The sequence below is a fragment of the Oncorhynchus mykiss genome, chromosome 9 (genome assembly GCF_057628025.1).
Source record: "Oncorhynchus mykiss isolate SJ-2025 chromosome 9, ASM5762802v1, whole genome shotgun sequence".
Lineage (NCBI taxonomy): Eukaryota > Metazoa > Chordata > Actinopteri > Salmoniformes > Salmonidae > Oncorhynchus > Oncorhynchus mykiss.
The window spans coordinates 58,494,196-58,518,137 of NC_143030.1; the positions used below are offsets into that span (position 1 = coordinate 58,494,196).

The window sequence follows — 23,942 nt, forward strand, 5'->3', positions numbered from 1 at the left end:
TAATAGGTAGGGTTGCAAAGGGAGGGTATATTTTTGAATTTTGAATTTACCAGTAAACTACCAGAATTTTGCTATCTTTCAACAACTTTGTGTAATCTATCACATGACATCAAGTGGCCCTTTTGGGTACTTCAGATTATCAAAGGTGTCTGTAATTATCTCTAGCCCTCTATGTGTCCTTATCACACGTAAAATACACGGAACAAAATGATAAACGAAACATGTAAAGTGAAATAAAAGATCCCTGAAATGTTCCATACGCACAAAAAGCTTACTTCTCAAAAAAACATTGCACAAATGTGTTTTCATCCCTGTTTGTGAACATTTCTCCTTTGCCAAGATAATCCATCCACCTGTCAGGTGTGGCAAATCAAGAAGCTGATTAACAGCATGATCATTACACAGATGTACCTTGTGCTGTGGACAGCAAAAGGGGCAGTTGTGTCACACAACACAATGCTACAGATGTCTCAAGTTTTGATGGAGAGTGCAATGCTGACTACAGGAATGTCCACCAGAGCTATTGGCAGAGAATTTAATGTTAATTTCTCAACCATAAGCCTCCAATGTCGTTTTAGAGAATTTGGCAGTACGTCCAATCGGCCTCACAACCACAGACCACGTGTAACCATGCCATTCCAGGACCTCCACATTCAACTTCTTCACCTGCGGGACTGTCTGAGACCAGCCACCCAGACACAGCTGATGAAACTGTTTGTACAACTGAAGAATTTCTGCACAAACCGTCTCAGGGAGGCTCATCTGTGTGCTCGTCGTCCTCACCAGGATCTTGAACGGACTGCAGTTCGGTGTTGTAACCGACTTCAGTGGGCAAATGCTCACCTTCGATGGCCATTGGCACACTGGAGAAGTGTGCACTTCATGGATGAATCTCGGTTACAACTGTAAGGGAAAGGAAAGGAAAAGGGGGATACCTAGTCAGCTGTACAACTGAATGCATTCAACTGAAATGTGTCTTCCGCATTTAACCCAACACCTCTGACTGTACCAGCTAGATGTTGTGTGTGCAAGCAGTTTGCTGATGTCAACATTGTGAACAGAGTGCTCTATGGTGGCGGTGGGGATATGGTATGGACAGTCATAAGCTTCGGACCATGAACACAATTGCATTTTATTGATGGCAATTTGATTGCACAGAGATACCATAACGAGATCCTGAGGCCCATTGTCGTGCCATTGTTTCACCATGATAATGCATGGCCCCATGTCACAAGGGTCGGTACACAATTCCTGGAATCTGAAAATGTCCCAGGTCTTCCATGGACTGCATTCTCACCAGACATGTCACCCACTGAGCATGTTTGGGATGCTCTGGATCGTCATGTACGACAGCGTGTTCCAGTTCTCTCCAATATCCAGCAATTTCGCACAGCCATTGAAGAGGAGTGGGACAACATTCCACAGGCCACAATCAAAAGCCTGATCAACTCTATGTGAAGAAAATGTGTCGCGCTGCATGAGGCAAATATGGTGGTCACACCAGACCAGTTTTCTGATACACTTCCCTAACTTCTTTTTTAAAGGTCTCTTTCACCAACAGATGCATATCTGTATTCCCAGTCATGCGAAATTCATAGATTAGGGCCTAATTAATTAATTGCAGTTGTGAAAAAAGTCAATGGGTGGACTAGTTACAGACGTAATTAAAAATAATGCCATTGTTGATTAGATTGATTAGATGCTTTTTCATTAATTAGGCCCATGTTCTCTTGAACCATATTGACAATCTATTAGAAACTCATGGACAATATGGACACAGATATAAAACATGAATACAACATATGAATAAAAGTTTTTAAGTTATTCAAGTATAAATTACCAAAGTCACAATTGCCATAGAGTTTCTGTTAATTACCAAAATTACTGAAGATTCCGGTAACTTTGCTAAATTACTGATAGCTTTACAACCCTAATAATAGGATACTTATATTGGTATATGTGATTATATTATCAACATTTTCAAGGGTGTCTTGACATTGAGATCCCTATATAAATGACTGCCAATGTACTGCACCCCTGCAGTTAATAGTTAACTAGAGGGAGAGTATAGCCTTAGTCATAAAATCAATTTAGAGTATATCATGATGACTTACATAAAATCCCCATCTATCATGACTTCTGCTTCAAGTACGAAGTAGTGGACACAGTTTGACTGTATATCGCGGGGCAGATATCAGGGGCTTATGCGATGTCCATTGATGAAATTCAAATAATGATATCATTGGAGTGAGACTATTCACCCATTTTGTTTTGACATCCATTGATTATATACGTTTAACTGAGTAAACATGTGTTAGAAGACTGCGTTCTGTGTCACAGGACCGTGAAACAAACAAAAAGGGAAGCTGAGGTGTTAAATGCTGATGTCCCACATCGAAGAATATATTCTGTTATTCTGGAAGATTATAATGAAACATCTTACATGTGCTTTTTCTGGACTGATATAAATCAACCCCAGCTCAGCAGTTTTTTTCTCAGGGTTTGAAATGCAAGTAGGGAGGAAAAGAAAGACAAAATCTTGAGGTTTTTGCTAATTCTTTTTGCCAGGTGTATGTAGATTATGTATGCAGAAAGACATTTTTACATAGTCCTTACAAAAAGATGTCTCATAACTCCTAATTGTGATTCTAATCTATGTCACTATGCACAAAGGCCTTAAAGAAAAAGAGCAACTGACCCACGAGGGAAAAGGCAAGGCATGCGACCTTACAGAATGGCAAAGCAGATAACTGCCCTTTACAAGTGGAATAGTGCCACCAGGAGAGGAGAGCAAGGACAGAGTCACTTGCGAGAGCAAGGACAGAGTCACTTGCGAGAGCAAGGACAGAGTCACTTGCGAGAGCAAGGACAGAGTCACTTGCTCCTTTCTCCCTTGGGTGAAGCAAATGAAAATGAAACCAGGGCAGGTGCATTGATATGAAAATACTTTTACGTTTACGTTTTGGTGTAACAACTGAAATGAATAGGATGTGCAGATGAATGTGCAGATGAATGTGCAGATGACAATAATATATACACGTTTATTAAGATACAAGTTGAATAAATAACAGTTGATCAAATCCATTACATAATATCGGTGTCTTCTTTTTTCGCGCCTTGGGTTTACATTGGAGACAGCGTTTCCATGAGGACGATTTAATCTGACGTTGCTTATAGCAACGCAGTGAGAGAGATTAGTGTGGTCCTATCTCTCTCGAGCCAGTGCTGCGAAAGTGGAGTGCAAGAGTGCGCTCCAGTAATCGACTGTTGTGGTCTGACCAACGAGTTGACACCGTGCGTTCTGTGTGCTGGGCCAGGACAGGGAGGAAGCCAGGCGCGCGTGTGTGAGCAGAACATGGGTCATCACAACAAATTACTTTATTCCGATCTTCCTCCGCATTATGGGACCGTAGGAACGCAGTCTGTGTGAGCCCCTTCGGTTTTTTGATAGGTTTTGGTTCTGGGAACTTTGGCCAGCCATAAAAATGGAGATGTTAACTTTCATGTTGGCGAACCTTGCCCTCTTGAATATCAGGGGCAACATTTTCACCAGGTAAGATTATATATTTTTTGACTAGTGTTACAGAGAAGACCTTCCCATAAAATTTACTCGGGTTTTATGTGAATAGCGTATATTATTGAATTGGAGCCAATTGTTTCGTTCAAAAATAATTTGTGCGTATGTTGTAGGTCAGCTGTTGCGATGTTCTGATTTATCCTATAACATATACTACTGGCCGTTTAGAGTACCCTCAAAGCGTTTAGTGAATTTCTGCAAATTCAGTTTTTAGTTGGATTTAGATTTAGAGCACATTGAGGCCATAGCATCTGTTTCTAATTTAGCCTAGATCATTTTTCGATGGAAACGAATTCCTAACCTACATTTTCTGGATTGGTCCAATTTGCGTAAAATGAACTGATTATTAATGAATTCTAAAACCTGAGGATGTATCTGCAATAGCAGAGGAACAGCCTACTCAACGCCCACATAGCTTTCGAGCAGTGACTGTACAGTTGAAGTGCTGTGGGACCCATCATCAACATACAGTAGACCTGCTGATCATAAGGTCATATTAAAGATAGAGATAGAGGCTCAATCAATAGTGGATATGTGGTAAATAATGTAACATTATATCATGTGTGAAATATTTGGGTACAATGTCACACCATAACTTGTAGGCCCATTGAATTGAGGTCAAGTATCATGTGGTGTTCAGCATACTTCAGTTTAAAACTAATTATTTGTTTAATTTCAATAATTGTATTGCTTAAAATGAGTTGTTAATAACAATGAGATTATAATAACAACATGTTGTTACATAGTCATTTTGTAACTGATTTGTAATTGTATTGTAATAAAATTGAGTGCTCTTTGTTATAACACAAGTGGAACAAGGAACAATCCCTATATACACTCTTGTACAGTACTTACAAAAACGAGTCAATCCCAAAATAACTATGCAATGTCAATGGAAATACTATGCAATTACTAAAGAGTTATGGAACAACATGTTTTTAATCAATGCTGTTATTAGAGTCATTGCATTGTTATGGCATAATAGTAACTTGATGTAAAGTCTTGTTAACACAAGGTTATTGTATTATAATGTCAGAAGATAAGAAACCCAGTCTCTGTCCAATCACTGTTTAAATCAAATTTGTGAGTAAACATATATAAATACAATGCCTTTGGAAAGTATTCAGAGACCTTGATTTTTCCCACATTTTGTTACATTAACAGCATTCATCTAAAATTGATAAAATATTTTTTTCTCAGCAATCTAGACACAGTACCCCATAGTGACAGAGCAAAAACAGGTTTGTATAAAGCAAATTTATAAAAAAAACTAAACAGAAATACCTTATTTAAATAAGTATTCAGACCCTTTGCTATGAGACTCGAAATTGAGCACAGGTGCATCCCGATTCCACTGATCATCCTTGAGATGTTTCTACAACTTTCTTGGAGTCCACCTGTGGTACATTCAATTGATTGGACATGATTTGTCTTGTTCAACCTCGTGTTGTGTTCCAGGGGGTTGTGACTATCGTAGACCTCGCTGCAGCGTGTGTTCATTCTTGTGTTCATTCTTAACTCAAAATGTTTATACCCTTGGGTAAAAAGGGGGCACTTACGTCATGCTGACACGCTCTATGGGCTCCCTGGGGCGTGGCTAGTTACGGTTGTACACAGTGTTAAAGCTCTTCAAGTTACAATGTTTTCATTATAATGTCTTTATAACCATTTTAATGTCATCACAAAATATACATACATTTTCCATATTCCATCTCTCATCATTCCCAACATTTGGATGTTGAAATAAATTGTCCCAATGTCCATTGTTTGATGTTGAAGTTTTGGGCGGAAACCTCTTCTCTAACAAATTGACATTCAATTCACCCTACTAGAATTCAAAAGGAATTGTCTACTGCCTACAATTTACGATCACTTGAGGTGTCATAAAACCCCCACATCCATCCCCCCCCCCCTTCTGCGGTTTAGAGGGCCCTATTGAACGCTGATCCACTGTAACCTGATCTTGGGATCCTCCCAGAAGAGTCATGACACAGTGCATGTGAGATCAAAAACCAAGCCATGAGGTTGAAGGAATTGTCCATAGAGCTCAGAGAAAGGATTGTGTGGAGGCACAGATCTTTTATTTTTATTTATTTTTATTAAAGCTTTATTTAACTAGGCAAGTCAGTTAATTAAGAACAAATTTGTATTTACAATGGCGGTCTACCGCGGCTAAATCCCTAACCTTGATGACGCAGGGACTCCCAATGGGACTCCCAATCATGGCTGGTTGTGATATAGCCTGGAATCCATCCAGAGTCTGTAGTGATGCCTCTAGCACTGATTCTCATTGCCTTAGACCACTGCTCCACTAGGGATCTGGCGAAGGGTACCAAAACATTTCTGCAGCATTGAAGGTCCCCAAGAACACAGTGGCCTCCATCATTCTTAAATGGAAGAAGTTTGGAACCACCAAGACTCTTCCTAGAAACTGAGCAATCGGGAGAGAAGGTGTCTTGGTCAGGGAGGTGACCAAGAACCCGATGGTCACTCTGACAGAGCTATAGAGTTCCCCTGTGGAGATGGAAGAACCTTCCAGAAGGACGTCCATTTCTGCAGCACTCTACCAATCAGGCCTTTATGGTAGAGATGCCAGATGGAAGCCGCTCCTCAGTAAAAGGCACATGACAGCCCACTTGGAGTTTGCCGAAAGGCACCCAAAGACTCTCAGACCATGAGAAACAAGATTCTTTGGTCTGATGAAACCAAGATTGAACTTTTTGGCCTGAATGCCAAGCGTCAGGTCTGGAGGAAACCAGGCATCATCCCTACGGTGAAGAATGTTGGTGGCAGCATCATGCTGTATGTATGTTTTTCAGCGCCAGGGACTGAGAGACTAGTCAGGATCGAGACAAAGATGAACGGAGCAAAGTACAGAGAGATCCTTGATGGAAACCTGCTCCAGAGCACTCAGGACCTCAGACTGGGGCGAAGATTCACCTTCCAATAGGACAACAAACCTAAGCACATATTTTCCGAAGGCTCTGTATGTGAGCAAACAAAGCAAGTGAACTTATCTCAATACTGTCTGTGAATTGACTGAACAGTTTAATTATTTTGTAAGTTGCCACAGCCAGTATGGCAGAGTGGGTGATATTAGAGTGACACACATCCTGGATCTGTCATTGAAACAGTCTCTAAACAGTAAACTGTTGACGTATGTGTCACGAATCCCGCCGAAGATGGTGCCTCTTCATGTTCGGGCGTCGCTCGGCGGTGGTCGTTGTAGTTTTGTCTGATTAGTTGCACCTGTTTCTTGTTTAGGTTTTGGTTTTGGGCTATTTAAACCCGGTTGGCCTGCCAGCTTTTGTGCGGGCTTGTTTTCTGTTTTTTGAGGTGTGTGATTTCTGTGGAAGTATTTTGTTCTCGAACCGTTTCGTCCTGTTGTTTTGGACTGGGTCTTATTGCGCCCGTGTGTGTGGCGTTGACCGACACTGTTGTTTTGGGAATAAACATTCCACATATCAACTACCCTGCTCTCTGCGCCTGACTCCTTCACCCACTACTTCTAGAAGTACTTGACAGTATGTTCAGTTACACAGGATTGCAAAGTGTTGCAATGTGTCCCAGGTCAAAAGGTTGTACAATGTTGTGTACGTACTGGCAAATAAAATTAATCAACCTGGTAGCCCTCCTACCACTCCTGACAACACATACCACCAGAGGGTGTAATTGTTATTAGACGGTGATCTTTCACAGGCTTTTCTGAGATGTGTGTGTTTCTAATGAAGATATCAAATCAAATAAATAATATATTGTCCTCATGATCGTGATTCATTAGCATTTTTTCCCCCAACATACGATCCTTCACATATTTAATGTGTGAGTGTTTTGGAATAACAATCTGATAGTGCCTCTTCTCTTTCTCTCCATGTATTTGTAGTAGTTACCTTGTTACCATCTCTGGTATGCATTTTGCATGCTTTTCACTCTATCCAAGTGTAATTTACCCTGCTCCGAGAGAAATCAACATTTGACAGTATTTCTACTGTCAGTTTATTACTATTTGAAAATAGCTTTACACTTTTTCATAATCCATCCTTTTTTTATCATTATTTTTCACTGGCCTACTAAACTATTAATTGTGTTGCTACTTGACGTTGTGTTTTGACATGTTTTTTACAAAATAAGCCAGATTCGTACTGGCACAATATCTCACTACCTTTGGTGTGAGTCACCGCTGTTAATAAATCTGGATCCAGGTGACATGCACTATAGCCTTGGGGGTGATACGCCTTAGAAGTAAGCCACTTACTGGATAAATTCTCTTCACTCTAAGAAGGAACATATTTTGAAATAGCACACAAATTTCACTGCAACGTGATCTCACATTTTTATGGGATACATTTTTGTTGTTTTAATTAAATATTACGACTTATGATTACGTTCTCAAATAATGTGTGTCCTGTAGAGCAGTTTATTTTACCCACACTGGGCCTAGGCCTACTATTTATTTATTTATTTTATTTTAATTTAATTTATTTTTCATTTCACCTTTATTTAACCAGGTAGAACATATCTGCATTTAAAACAGATGATTGTTGCAGTACACTGGAAGTATCACAAATATCACAATGTGAGGTAGCATTTAATCTTGTTAGCTTAGTGGGGTAGCAGTTGCATAGTCAGTGACCTCTCTTATGCCCTACTGTAAGACATGGGCGGCCCCTTAGGCTAGATGACCTTAGTATGTCCTTAATGCATGCTCCATATGTGCATATCAAGCAGATGCTATTGCTGAGGGGTCCAGATATGTTCTAGCCAAATGACTGTGGGAGCACAGTTACACTACACTGGGTTTGTGATGGAAAGACCACAGTGTGCAGAGAGAACTTTCACCTTAGAGAGGCTGCAGGGAATTCATTTGTCTAATCAAGGTTGGAAATGACAGATCTTGTATCTGTGCAATGCCACCATTTCATTCTCTACTGATTGGCATTTAAAAGGCTGTAGATTTAATTAGCTAGCTTTACGTGCTTTCACATTCAGGATTTACAACATTAACAATATAGGGCTACGCAAGGATGACTAGTGCTAGTGCGGTTCTCTTCTCTGTTCTCAGGTACAAATTGATGTCATTGTAGGAAGCTAATTACTCTTGTTAGAGCTGGGGCTACATTACAAGGCTTTTTTTTACTTTGTTTTTTTATTTATTTATTAAATCTGTGGGAAGAAAAGCTGCTCCTTTTGTGTTTCGTCTCTTTCACCTCAGCACTCAGTGAATGTATCTGAAATGGCTCCCTATTCCCTTTATAGTGCACAAACCATGTCAAAAAGTAGTGCAATGTGTAGGGAATAGTGTGCCATTTCGGACATACCCAGTGTGTTAGCTCGTAAACAGACGGTTAGCGAAACAGGGCCTCTGGAGATCCTGTTAATGAACCAAAATAAAAGACTAAGAGGAACAACATGAGTGGGAAATTGACTTTGAACTGTTATAACAGAGTTTGGAGGGGTGAGAGCAGGCCTAGCATGTTTAAAGAAACCCCCTTGAGACCAATCAAATGCTCTGCACCATTAGCATTTAATGACATCACATTTCCTTTACTGCATGCATAATGTGTATCCTGTTGTGCTATACACTGCACTGGAGTTACTACAGGTAGACCTACAACAGCTTTAAATAGGTCCCATCTCTTTATCAGTTAGGTTATTAAGTTAGAACACATAGTTTCCGAAGAGGATGGCCACAAAGGGAGGCACCTCTTGGATATTCCAATATCTATAGCATACCAGTTGGAAATATACCTGCAAGCTTTGGCCCCATAGTGCCACCATCAGGACAAATTGGACACATTGCCCTAAGATAAGCTAGTTCTGTACTTCTTACCACAGTTGTCAAATATCAGAACGCAACAATGAACAAATAATGCAATATGCTTTTAAAGTATTTTGGACCATTTTGAATGATGTTGACTACTTTAAAGGTCTTCTTCCAGGACTCTAGCTCTAACAATAGGGCGGTTCTCTTCTCTGTGAAAAGATGACGCCGACAGAGATGGTTGCCTCGCTTCGAGGCCTTAGGAAACTATGCAGTATTTCGTTTTTTTATAGATTATTTCTTACATTGTTAGCCCAGAAAATCTTAAAAGTTATTACATACAGCCGGGAAGAACTATTGGATATAAGAGCGACATCAACTTACCAACATTACGACCAGTAATACAACTTTCCCGAAGCGGATCCTTTGTTCGGACCTCCACCCAGGACATTGGATCTAATCGCAGAGCTCGATCCAAAACAACGTCGCTGCAGACGAGGTAGACGGAGTGGCCTCCTGGTCAGGCTTTGAAGGCATGCTCACCGCCCACCGCTTCCGAGTATACTACTCGCCAATGTCCAGTCTCCAGACAACAAGGTGGATGAAATTAGGGCAAGGGTTGCCTTCCAGGGTGACATCAGAGATTGTAACATTCTCTGTTTCACAGAAACATGGCTCTCTTGGGATATGATGTCGGAGTCGGTACAGCCATGGGTTTCTTCATGCGTCGCACCGACAGAAATAAACATCTCTCTGGGAAGAAGAAGGGCGGGGGTGTATGTTTCATGATTAATGATTAATGGTGTAATCATAAAAACATACAGGAACTCAAGTCCTTCTCTTCACCTGACCTAGAATTCCTCACAAACAAATGCCGACCATATTATCTCCCAAGAGAATTCTCATCAGTTATCATCACAGCTGTGTATATACCCCCTCAAGCAGATACCATGAGCAGATGCCCTCAAGGAACTTCACTGGACATTATGTAAACTGGAAACCATATATCCTGAGGCTGCATTTATTGTAGCTGCTGATTTTAACAAAGCAAATTTGAGAACATGGTCACCAAAGTTCTATCAGCATATTGATTGCAGCACTTGCGCGAGCAAGTCTGAGCCGCAATTCAACGGCTCAGACACGTGACGTACGTGGCAGGGTCTACAGGCAATTACGGACTACAAAAAGAAAACCAGCCACGTCACGGACACCAACGTATTGCTTCCAGACAAACTAAACACTTTCTTTGTCTGCTTTGAGGATAATACAGTGCCACCGAAACGGCCCACTAACAAGGACTGCGCACCCTCCCTCTCCTTTTCCGTGACCAACGCGAGTAAGACATTTAAACTTGTTAACCCTCGCAAAGCTGCTGGCACAGATAGAATCCCAAGCCACGTCCTCTGTCCTCAGGCCAGCTGGCTGGTGTGTTTACCGACATATTCAATTGCTCCCTAACCCAGTCTGTTGTCCCCACATGCTTCAAGATGGTCACCATTGTTCCTGTACCCAAGAAGGCAAAGATAACTGAACGTAATGACTCTCACCCCGTAGCACTCACTTCTGTCATCATCAAATGCTTTGAGAGACTAGTCAAGGATCATATCACCTCCACCTTACCTGCCACCCTAGACCCACTTCAGTTTGCGTACCGCCCCAGCAGGTCTACAGACGATGCAATCGCCATCACACTGCACACAGCCCTATCCCATCTGGACAAGAGGAATACCTATGTAAGAATGCTGTTCATTGACTACAGCTCAGCATTCAACACCATAGTACCCTCCAAGCTCATCATTAAGCTTGAGGCCCTTGGTCTCAACCCCGCCCTGTGCAATTGGGTCCTGGGCTTTCTGAAGGGCCGCCCCCAGGTGGTGAAGTTGAGAAACAGCTACACTTCGCTGACCCTCAACACTGGGGCCCCACAAGTGTGTGTGCTCAGACCCCTCCTGTACTCCCTGTTCACCCATGACTCCATGGCCATGCACGCCTCCAACTCAATCATCAAGTCTGCAGCCGACATAACAGTAGTGGGCTTGATAACCAACAACGACTAGACAGCCTACAGGGAGGAGGTGAGGGCACTCGGAGTTTGGTGTCAGGAAAACAACCTCTCACTCAACATCAACAAAACAAAGGAGATGATCGTGAACTCCAGGAAACAGCAGAGGGAGAGCCCCCCTATCCACATCGACGGGACAGTAGTGGAGAAGGTGGAAAGTTTTAAGTTCCTCGGTGTACACATCGCAGACAAACTGAAATGGTCCAACCACACAGACAGTGTGGTGAAGAAGGCACAACTTTTACAGATGCACAATTGAGAGCATCCTGTCGGACTGTATCACTGCCTGGTACCGCAACTGAACCACCCTCAATCCGCAAGGCTCTCCAGAGGGTGGTGCGGTCTGCACAACACATCACCTGGGGGCAAACTACCTGCCCTCCAGGACACCTATAGCACCCGATGCCACAGGAAGGCCAAAAAGATCATCAAGGACAACAACCACCTGAGCCACAGCATGTTCACCCCACTACCATCCAGAAGGCGAGGTCAGTACAGGTGCATCAAAGCTGGGACCGAGAGACTGAAAAACAGTTTCTATCTCAAGGCCATCAGACTGCTAAACAGCAATCACTAATTCAGAGAGGCTGTTGCCTACAGAGGCTCACTAGTCATTTTAAACAATGGCACTTTAATAATGTTTACATGTCATACATTACTCACCTCATTACGCATCTTATACCATCTATTGCATCTTGCCTATGCCGCTCAGCCATCGATCATCCATGTATTTATATGTACATATTCTTCTTCCATCCCTTTAGATTTGTGTGTATTAGGTAGTTGTTGGGAATTGTTAGATTACTTGTTAGATATTACTGCACTTTTGGAACTAGAAGCACAAGCATTTCGCTACACTCGCATTAACATCTGTTAACCATGTACAGTGCCTTGCGAAAGTATTCACCCCCTTGGCATTTTTCCTATGTTGTTGCCACTGTATATGTGACCAATAACATTTTATTTTATTTGATAACAATATGTCCACTATGAGCCAATGCACTTGCATACATTTTTGTCCGGTCCAACTTTGCCACCATGCATCCAAACAGAAGCCATACTCTACAGGTCAGCTACACTCACATCCCTGAGCATGTGTACCAAATTTCTTTGGATTTTGGCATATGGTCTGCACAACCGCATTTCTATTTGACCTCACATGTTCAGCACATTTTGAATTTGTGAAGGTAACAGTTACCTCTGAATTTAGACACCGCTAATTAGGTTAGTGATAGATTACAGCCATCAGTCATACTTAGCCTAGTTCATTACTCTAAAAACACATCCACAAACATACATTCAATGGTTTTAAAAGACAAAATAAAAAAGTGGCAGGTTTATTTTATGGGTATGTTTAAGTTACAATGTAATGACAAATGAACAAGGAGTAATATTAAAAGGGCTTCATTCGTTTGAATGTTGTTGATAAATCACCTCTGCATGTTCTGTGTGCTGTCTGTCTTCTTACAATACTCTCTCTTGTCTCTTTTGTTCAGGAGGGTGCAATGTTCCAAAGCGTTATTCAAATAGACATGCATTAGAACATATATCAATAAGATTGTCAGTCTGGTAGAATAAGGAATTGTTTCTCTCTTAATGACATATCTATCTGCAACGTTTTAAACATCTCATGCCACTGAATACACCATATAGTAAATTGGATCAGTCAGAATGAGACTGTCTTGGCTCGGTGTCTCATTAGTCCATCAGTCCCAACAGTGCACACAGTGAGCCTTCTTAGTAGAGAACTCTGCCTCCTGGTGGTCTGTTTATGTGTGCACTTTGTGCTGTCAGTAAGCAGCACATAGAATATCAGGGTCAGAGTAGGAGTGCTGATCTAGGATCAGTTTAGCCTTTTATATAATTTTGAATAGGATAACATAGGCAAGATTACATAGATAGGACCTAATCCTAGATCTACACTCCCACTGAGACGCTTTATGAGTACGGCTCCAAGATGCAAGGGTTTACATGAATCTCTTGAATTAGATAGCTTTGTCCATTATTCCAAAATCCCTACTGGATAATAGGCACGGTGTAAAAATGTATTATTTTGATAAGTTTGCTCTTTTCTACAGTCAACAGTAAACATATTGTTTTTATTTCCATATATTTTTTTGCATGCCCACCGATCTTGATTGCAAAGCTATGTTCAACATGAAAATGCAGCTTTCTCCTGTTTACTACTATCTTTGCCTCTCTAGCTTTCTTCCTTCTATGCTTCTCCAGTGCTGGGGACGCAGAGAGCTCAAGTGTGCTGTGTTTGTTCCCTATAGGGCCGAGCTGAGTGACATTGGGGACTATGTAGGTTCAGACATACAAATATCCTGGTTGCCTAATCTGGATGAGTTAATGAAGGGCTATGCACGAAATTTCCGCCCTGGGATAGGAGGTGAGTATGAGATCTACTGCTTGTGGCATTGGATTGCATTTCACCCCCTCACATTTACAGCCATTCGTAGCATAGCAGGAACCGGGTATAAGCATTTTCAAATTCATCATGCTGTATTCATCTTATTAAATTCCACTTCGCCCAAGAAAGTGCTTTAACTTATTTTTAAATCCTAGTTTAAAGACATATTTACCCATATGTAAATAATAGCTTTGAATCTATGAAAAGTTTTTGCGATTGAACATGATGCAAAAGATCACAAACAAAAGCAATTAAGTGTTGGAATGAGTTTGAGGAAGAGATTGAAATTATGCTTTGGAAATTGAAGACGTGTGTAGTATTGCTAAATAAAAGAAAGGAGCATTGCTGGAGAATGCCTTTGCTAAGAATGCCTGCCAAATGTGAAATATCCAATGTCCGCAGCATTAGATTTCTCAACCTCACAGCTTAACTCAGGTCAGCAGAGGTGAAAAAACATTGTCGATATAAGAATCCCCACCACCTTGCCAGGCCTTGTGAACCAGCAACAAGGCTACTGCAGCCAACAGCAAACAATTTTACATACTAGAATATAAGGTAAAATCTCCCTCAGATATCATCTAAGTGGTAAGACAGCTACCATAAAGCCAAACTCGGCCATTGAAGAATAATAATATCAGTTGGTGTGGTCTTACTCTGTCTATTCAACTCACATCCCTTCACCATTTCATATCTGAAGGAAAGTGGTGCTACGATAGGCATCTAGAATCTATACAAATAAGTTGAACACTGGGCCTATCACAAAGAGCCATTTGTCAAAATGAGCTCGGTTTTAGCGACAGGCGGAGGGATTATGGATTTATTTTAAATTTCATTGACTTTAACTGTCCTCCCACCTGTCAGTGCTGATGACTGCTCTCTCTATGGTGGGTAGTATAATGGCTACAGAACACAATTTGACGTAAATGGTTATTGGATGAGTACTAAATGACAGAGAATGGTAATATATGATTCCTTAATGTTCAGTATAAATAGCCTTTCAGTTCTGCTTCGGTAATCCTGATCTCCCTCCCTCTAGATTTTCTTCAAGTATCCACGATCTCAGCAGCACAAATTATGCTAATCATCGAGCAAACTACAACAGCATGCTAGCTATGTATGCACTTCTAAACTCACCACTGCGCAAGGCCATGAGACCCCCAATGTCATGTTTATGAATGTACACAGTGCTATGTCACTTCACTTAGAGCAATGTTAAGTGGGGAAGTGGCCCTTGATCCTTGTCTAAGTGTGTCCTTGGGAAGGAGGGAAGGGATGGATGAAGGGAGGGAGCGAGGGAAGGAGGGATTATTTTCTTTTCTCACTTTTTTTTCCCACAGGCCCACCTGTGAATGTTGCCATGGCTATTGAAGTAGCCAGTATTGACCACATCTCTGAAGCCAACATGGTAAAGTGTAAATTCACCTGCAGGCCTTTCTACAGAATGGTTGCCATATTTCACTGCTACTGTACTGTTCCAGTAAAAATGTGAAAACTACCACTTATGTGTCATCCACATCAGCCAATAGGGTTTCTAAAAAGTTAATGATACCCTGCCCTTTTCAGTAAGAGCATGCATGGCCCTGTTTCAATTCTTATGAAATGCATCCTTCCTCCCTTGATGCATTCAACAGATTCAACCAGGTTGGTTTGGTTAAAAGCAATAGTCTTGTAACCTATATTGATTTGATCCAATACTATTCAGATCAGTGATCAAGGAAGGTAATATAGGACACATTTGAAAAGTTTTGAAACAGGCCTTTTATCCATCTCCTATTCTCCTAGTTACAGTACTGTCCTAAGTCTCACCGTGATCCACCACTCTCTCACACCAGAGTTGGAAATGCCCTGAGCTCAGCTTTGTACCTTTGTGTCTGTGTCTGTGTGTGCATCTGCCTGTGCATATGCATATGCTTATGCTTGTTCTTGTGTTACCGTGTGTTACCGTGTATGACCTCTTGGCAGGAGTACACCATGACCATTTTCCTGCGGCAGAGCTGGCGGGACGACCGCCTGTCCTACAACCACACCAACAAGACCCTGGGGCTGGACAGCCGCTTTGTGGATAAACTCTGGCTGCCCGACACCTTCATTGTCAACGCTAAGTCCGCCTGGTTCCACGACGTCACTGTGGAGAACAAGCTGATTCGCTTGCAGCCTGATGGGGTCATCCTTTACAGCAGCCGGTGAGAAGGGCAGAGGGAGGAGGGTGAAGAGAACTAGGAGGAGGGGGGAGAAGAGTGGGGGGAAGGGTTGAGGGGCTAAGGGAAGAGGAGGGAGGAGGAGGAGAGAAGATGGAGGGGGAGAGGGGGTGGAGAGGGGGATGGCAGAGAGGGGAAGCAGGTGAAGGGGGTGGAAGAGAGATAAAAGGAGGGAGAGAGGGGGTGAAGGTAATGTGTGAGGGGAAGGAGCATAGATTGAGTAGGAAAGGATGAGGAGAAGGATGAAAGGGGTAGGAGAGATGGAAGGCATGGGGACAAGGCAGAGAAGAAAATTGTGTGAGGGTTGGAGAGGCCCCTTAATAACTTGCCGTAGCCTGATGTTAAGGCTATATAATGCCTAATGATAATGTCAAAGTGAGAATGACATTTAACCTACCGTTCCTTGTCAAGTTACCATTGTGGTTGATGTGGTTGTTTACTGAATTACTTGTTCTCCTCTCAGGATCACCTCGACTGTGGCGTGTGACATGGATCTGACCAAGTACCCCATGGATGAGCAGGAGTGTATGCTGGACTTAGAAAGCTGTGAGTGGATTTATACATTACATGGCCAAAAGTATGTGGACATCCCTTCAAATTAGAGGATTTGGTTCTTTTAGCCACACCCGTTGCTGACAGGTGTATAAAAGCGAGCACACAGGCATGCAATGTCCATAGACAAACATTGGCAGTAGAATGTCCCGTACTGAAGAGCTCGGTGACTTTCAACGTGGCACTGTCATAGGATGCCACCTTTCCAACAAGTCAGTTCATCAAATTACTGCCCTGCTAGAGCTGCCCAAGTCAACTGTAAGTGCTGTTATTGTGAAGTGGAAACATCTAGGAGCAGGCCACACAAGCTCACGGAACTGGACTGCCGAGTGCTGAAGCATGTATTGCGTAAAAATCGTCTGTCCTTGGTTGCAACACTGACTACCGAGTTCCAAACGGCTTTTGGAAGCAACGTCAGCACAATAATTGTTTGTCGGGAGCATCATGAAATGTGTTTCCATTGCCGAACAGCCACACACAAGCCTAAGATCACCATGCACAATGCCAAGCACCGGCTGGAGTGGTGTAAAGCTCGCCGCCATTGTACTCTGGAGCAGTGGAAACGTGTTCTCTGGAGTGATATTTCCCACTTTACCATCTAGCAGTCTGATGGACGAATCTGGGTTTTCTGTTTTTCATAGTTTGGGCTAGGCCCCTTAGTTCCAGTGAAATTAAATCTTAATGCCAAAGCATACAATGACATTCTAAACGATTCTGTGCTTCTAACTTTGTGGCAACAGTTTGGGGATGGCCCTTTTCTGTTTCAGCATGACAATATCCCCGTGCACAAAGTGAGGTCCATACAGAAATGGTTTGTCAAGATCGGTGTGGAAGAATTTGACTGGCCTGTGCAGAGCCCTGACCTCAACACCATCGAACAACTTTGGGATGAATTGGAACTCCAACTGCGAGCCAGGCCTAATCGCCCAACATCAGTGCCCGATCTCACTAATTCTCTTGTGGCTGAATGGAAGTCCCCTCAGAAATGTTCCAACATCTAGTGGAAAGCCTTTCCATAAGAGTGGAGGCGGTTATAGCAGCAAAGGGGCGACTAACTCCATATTAATGCCCATATTTTTGGAATGAGATGTTCGACAGCAGGTGTCCACATACTTTTGGCCATGTAGTGTATGTACCGCTCTTCTTGATGGGTGGAAGTCAATACCAATAGTCTGTCATGTTCCCTAGCACTCTTAATGGATGGATCTCAATAGTCTACATCATAATTATTTATTTCCCAATTCGAAGGTGGTTTCCTTTTCTCCCTGGTAGTTCAGTGATCGATTATTATTGTAATTGTTAGGCCAGGTAATTCACTCACCTGATCTCCTAAGTCTGAAACAGTCCCTTGATAAACTTAAGGGTCTAAACATGAAATGCTGTGGCTCTGCAGGGACATAGTTAAACAACCCTGCTCTACAGAGGAAACAGGACAGGAAACCATTTTACTCCCATATTGTGTATAATGAGTACCAGAAGCAAGGCGAATACTCCATTGTTGTTGGGATGTTTGTTTGTTGACTGTTTGTTAACTTTTTGTTTTTTGACTGTTTGTTCCAGACGGCTACTCCTCAGAGGATATTGTGTACCACTGGTGTGAGAGTCAGATACACATCCATGGACTAGACAAACTGGAGCTCTCCCAGTTCACCATCATCGACTACAAATTTGTCACAGAGACTATGAACTTCAAATCTGGTGTGCCCCCACCCCTCTATCCTCGTTTCACTATCACCATGGTTACTGTACTGAACAGCCAGTGGGATGTCTGTGAGATTCCTCTTCACTTTTATATACAGAGCTCTAAAAATATGCCTCTTTCACTGTACAGCGCCTCTCCATGCTTTTGAACATGTAGGAGTCCCCAGGACTCCTATAGATCATTTTTTAACTAATATGTTTTGAACCCAGACACCTCTGTGGGTATTTTTTATTTACAGACAGAATGGCTCATGTTATTTAGGAGAGGAGACTTATGAGGGGAAGGGAGTAGATTATATGTTATGACTTCTTCAAGTGAGAAATATGGTACAGCCAGGAGGATGTGCCCCCACCCCTGAGTCTGTTTCCTCTCAAGGTTTCTTCCTTCTAGACTTTTTCCTTGTAACTTCTTTGGGGCATTGGTCTTGGTCAGGTTACCGTAGGACTTTGTGACAATTGTTGATATAAAAAGGGCTTTATAAATCATTTGGATTGATCGACTGATTGATCGAATAGCTTATGTTGGTCTACTTTTTTGCTCCAAGCCGGACGTTTTCCGCGGCTCAGCCTTCGCTTCCAGTTGAGACGTAACCGAGGCGTCTACATCATCCAGTCCTACATGCCCTCCATCCTATTGGTCGCCATGTCCTGGGTGTCCTTCTGGATAAGCCAAACAGCAGTCCCGGCTCGTGTATCCCTAGGTTAGTATCATGTTAAGAGTATTCTGTTAGTGATATTGGTGCAGTGGAGGCTACTGAGGGGACAACAGCTCATAATAATGACCAGAATGGAGCAAATGGAATGGCATCAAACACCTGGCAACCATGTGTTTGATGTATTTGATGCCATTCCACTGACTCCGCTCCAGTCATTACCACAAGCCCGTTTTCCACAATTAAGGTGCCATCAACCTCCTGTGTATTGGTGGCGAAGTCTGCAATCTAGTTTGCACGGAATGCGGCCATTAGCTTGCTGCGGGTATGTTAGTAGAGATACTGTATGAGTGTTAAGAAAACACAGATGAATGAGACAGCAAGAATAATTGAAAGTGAACTGAATGTGTCTGCGTGTATATTGAAAAATAGACAGTACTAGTCAAAAGTTTGGACACACCTACCTACTCATTCAATAGTTTTTCTTAATTTTTACTATTTTCTACATTGTAGAATAATAGTGAAGACATCAAAACTATGGAATAACACATATGGAATCATGTAGTAACCAAAAAAGTGTTAAACAAATTCAGATGCTTCAAGGTAGCCACCCTTTGCCTTGATGACATCTTTGCACACTCTTGTTATTCTCTCAACCAATTTATTTAAATTAACAGGTGTGCCTTGTTAAAAGTTAATTTGTGGAATTTCTTTAGTTCTTAATATATTTGAGCCAATCAGTTGTGTTGTGACAAGGTAGGGGTGGCATACAGAAGATATCCCTATTTGGTAAAAGACCAGGTCCATATTATGGCAAGAATAGCTCAAATAAGCAAAGAGAAACGACTTTAAGACATGAAGGTCAATCAATCTGGAAAAATTCAAGAACTTTGAAGGTTTTTTCAATTGCAGTCGCAAAAACCATCAAGCACTAAGATGAAACTGGATTTCATGAGGACCGTCACAGGAAAGGAAGACCCAGAGTTAACTGTGCTGCAGAGGATAAGTTCATTAGAGTTACCAGCCTCAGAAATTGCAGCCCAAATAAATGCTTCACAGAGTTCAAATAACAGGCACATCTCAACATAAACTGTTCAGAGGAGACTGCGTGAATCAGGCCTGTCTGGTCGAATTACTGCAAAGAAACCACTACTAAAGGAAACCAATACAAAGAAGAGGCTAGCTTGGGCCAAGAAACACGAGCAATGGACATTAGACAGGTGTAAATCTGTCCTTTGGTCTGATGAGTCCAAATGTAAGATTTTTGTTTCCAATCGTTGTGTCTTTGTGAGACGCAGAGTAGGTGAACGGATGATCTCAGCATGTGTGGATCCCACCCTGAAGCATGGAGGAGATGGTATGATGGTGCAGGGATGCATTTCTCGTGAGACTGTCAGTGATTTATTTAGAATTCAAGGCACACTTATCCAGCATGGCAACCACAGCATTCTGCAGTGGGACTATCAACCCACTTGAGATGGTTTGGGATGAGTTGGCCGCAGAGTGAAGGGAAAGTGCTCAGCATATGTGGGCACTCCTTCAAGACTGGTAAAGCATTCCAGGTAAAGCTGGTTGAGAGAGTGCCAAGAGTGTACAAAGCTGTCATCACAGCAAATGATGGCTACTTTGAAGAATCTCAAATATAAAATAATTTTGATTTGATTAACACTTTTTTGGTTACTACATGATTCCATATGTGTTATTTCATAGTTTTGATGTCTTCACTATTATTCTATAATGTAGAAAATAGTAAAAATAAAGAAAAATCCTTGAATGAGTAGGTGTGTTCGAACTATTGACTGGTACTGTATGTTGCCCTAGAACTTGAAGAAATAAAGTGCATTATCAGTGAGACATATATTAATAGTTGTGATATACATGACAACATATTTGATTAATGAAAAATGTGAAACCTTCGTTACAGTTCTAGTTGTAGATTCTTATTTTAGGTTGTTTGTGGTGCGTAGACCAAAAAGTAATCCGTAATGAATAGAAAAAAGGTTTGTACTCTATCTTGGCAGTGAAATAATTGGAATACAATTTAATCTTAAACAAGATGGAATTTATTTATCTTTCACTTTTTTATTTCACTGCAAAGATTGAGTCTGGACCTCTTTTCTATTCAAAATAAATATTTAATTTCCATATATATTTTGATAAAGGGATCACCACTGTGCTCACCATGACCACTCTGATGGTGAGTGCCCGCTCGTCTCTCCCTCGAGCCTCGGCCATCAAAGCGCTGGACGTGTACTTCTGGATCTGCTACGTGTTTGTGTTCGCAGCGCTCATCGAGTATGCCTTCGCTCACTACAACGCTGACTACAGGCTCAAAGAGAAGGCCAAGAGCAAGGCCAACAAGATGAGCTCAGAGGTAAGAAGGGAGGACAGCGCTCCCCAACCTGTGGTGTTTAGTGCTAGGCCCGTTCCTTATTTGATCCATTTGTACCACAACATTCATTCAATGTTCATACAGTGTTCAAGGGACATTGGGTTGACACGATAAGTGCAAAAAAGGTAGTAAGAACCTGCAAGCACTTGAATTATTAACATGCAAGCTTTCCTTTGGGTTCCTTTGGTGTGAGGTAAAGATGCTTCACGAAGGAATTGACTTGTAGCCTTTCTCTATTGATATTTTTCTTCAGTCGATCGTGAAGAATGGGAAGCAGGCCATGGTGCTCTTTTCCCTGTCTGTGGCCGGAATGAACCAGGGCCTGATGGTCTCCAGCCGCCGTCCACAGCGCTCCGGTGCCGAGACCCCCAGCGAGGAGGACGTGGAGCATAGGAGGGGGCGTGGGGCCAGAGCGTCAGTAGAGAGAGAACAGGAGAAGAAGTGCTGTAGTTGCTGTTCTAAGTGTTGTTGCGCTTGTAAGCCTCTCCAAGCAGACACCATAGATGTCTACGCCAGGGCCGTGTTCCCAGCCACCTTCGCCATCGTCAATGTGATCTACTGGGTGGCATACACAATGTGAGTTGGGAGGACTAAAGACAGGCATCATCGCCAAGGACGGGTGTACCGTACATAGGGGAAAAGGGCCACTTTGAATTCAGTGACTTATATATTGGCACCGATGTAACCAAGGCTTCCTTAAGAAGAACTGTATTCATGTATACAGTAAAATGGTGAAGTAAGGACCTAGTAAATAGCAGATAGACAAACAAAATCAGATGAGGTATATGGACATGTTCTGAAGTACAACTAAGTTACGTACAATGGAGCCTTGAGTGGTCGCCGATGTCTTATCCTGAGTGAGGCTCACTGTATGATAACCCAAAAACAGGCTTTTATCTCCAAAACCCTCTACTAGCCACCCTACCCCTACCCCTACTGCTCTAATCCCTTTCAATACTGATCGCTACCCACGAAGCCACAGCAATGGACTGACGTTCAGCTATGTCCTATTACCGCACATGTATGAACTCTGCTCACACCAGCAACATACACAGCAAGCTAATGTCTCATTGCTGAAAACAAATGCGCACAACAGTTGCTATTTGCTTAACTCACAAACACATCTGTGGATGGACTAACTGTTGAAAAAAAGAAACTGTCCAAACTTCATAATGATGAGATGAGGTGTAGTCTATTATTCTGCATGGTTGATGCCCCCCCTTTCACCATCCCAACTCCCCACTTCTTTTTTTCCCTCTTATAATTCCACCCGTTTTTCCACTCCAGTTTGTTTTGGGCTTCAGAGCATCTTATCTCCTCTTGCCAGGTCTTCCTGTTTCCTGATTATTATTATTATTAAAGGACTTCCTCCACTACCTGGGTATCTCCAAGCTGGACATTTTCCCTTTGGAGTTTTAATGCCTCTACTTAAAGTTTAAGAGCAGTTGTTTATCATGATTGTCTTGAGAACATCTACAATCACATGTACTTGTAACGGCAGATTTCCTCCTCTTTGTCTGAAGAGGAGTAAGGATCGGACCAAGATGCGGCGTGGTAAGTGTTCATGACGATTTTAATAAGAAAGGCACTGAACACTATGAAATCCAAAAACAATAAACGAATATGTGAAATAACCCAAACCGAAACAGTACCGTGTGGCGACAAACACACACGGAAACAAACACCCACAAAACAACAGTGAAACCCAGGCTCAAGTATGATTCTCAATCAGAGACAACTAATGACACCTGCCTCTGATTGAGAACAATACTAGGCCGAAACAGAAACCAAACATAGAAACACAAACATAGACAGCCCACCCCAACTCACGCCCTGACCATACTAAATAATGACAAAACAAAGGAAATAGAGGTCAGAACTTGACAGTACTGTAGGACTGATGAAATGTTTCTTCAAATTCCAAATGTTAAGTCACTTTGTGGGAATTATGGTATATGATGAATTCATTAACAGCATCAAAATGGTGGCTTACACATTTATTTTTCCATCTCTTTTGCAACAGGTGATCTATGAACTCAACTCTAGTTTGAGGAATAGACCAATTGGAGGCATGGAGAATAATTTAATCCAATTTCCAGATGATGCACTTGATGTGAAATGAGCAATATTTACAGTGCCTTGCGAAAGTATTCGGCCCCCTTGAACTTTGCGTCCTTTTGCCACATTTCAGGCTTCAAACATAAAGATATAAAACTGTATTTTTTTGTGAAGAATCAAAAGACCTGAGACTGGGACGGAGATTTGTCTTCCAACAAGACAATGATCCAAAACATAAAGCAAAATCTACAATGGAATGGTTCAAAAATAAACATATCCAGGTGTTAGAATGGCCAAGTCAAAGTCCAGACCTGAATCCAATCGAGAATCTGTGGAAAGAACTGAAAACTGCTGTTCACAAATGCTCTCCATCCAACCTCACTGAGCTCGAGCTGTTTTGCAAGGAGGAATGGGAAAAAAATTCAGTCTCTCGATGTGCAAAACTGATAGAGACATACCCCAAGCGACTTACAGCTGTAATCGCAGCAAAAGGTGGCGCTACAAAGTATTAACTTAAGGGGGCTGAATTATTTTGCACGCCCAATTTTTCAGTTTTTGATTTGTTAAAACAGTTT

General features: G+C 42.0%; 1 protein-coding gene across 2 annotated transcripts; it reads left to right on the forward strand.

Annotated features, from left to right (window-relative positions):
• Nucleotides 1–2,962: 2,962 nt before the first annotated feature.
• Nucleotides 2,963–22,685, forward strand: LOC110532390 (gamma-aminobutyric acid receptor subunit delta). 2 transcript variants are annotated; one of them, XM_021616261.3, is made up of 9 exons: nt 2,963–3,553; nt 13,677–13,792; nt 15,151–15,218; nt 15,776–15,996; nt 16,475–16,557; nt 18,124–18,261; nt 18,810–18,965; nt 21,080–21,291; nt 21,563–22,685. In XM_021616261.3, the coding sequence occupies exons 1-9, from the start codon at nt 3,486–3,488 to the stop codon at nt 21,887–21,889; spliced, it is 1,389 nt and encodes a 462-aa protein (XP_021471936.1). In that variant the 5' UTR covers nt 2,963–3,485; the 3' UTR covers nt 21,890–22,685. The 2 variants fall into 2 exon arrangements, with proteins under 2 accessions (XP_021471936.1, XP_021471937.1); XM_021616262.3 differs by lacking the exon at nt 13,677–13,792 and having other exon boundaries at nt 3,171–3,553.
• The last annotated feature ends 1,257 nt before the right edge of the window (nt 22,686–23,942 follow it).

What these genes read in the sequence shown, in the direction of transcription:
- LOC110532390 (XM_021616261.3), top strand. Translation starts at nt 3,486, where the DNA reads ATGGAGATGTTAACTTTCATGTTGGCGAACCTTGCCCTCTTGAATATC. An exon ending in TATGCTGGACTTAGAAAGCT is followed by an intron (nt 16,558 to 18,123) that starts GTGAGTGGATTT and finishes TGTTTGTTCCAG; the next exon opens with ACGGCTACTCCTCAGAGGAT. An exon ending in CCAACAAGATGAGCTCAGAG is followed by an intron (nt 21,292 to 21,562) that starts GTAAGAAGGGAG and finishes ATTTTTCTTCAG; the next exon opens with TCGATCGTGAAGAATGGGAA.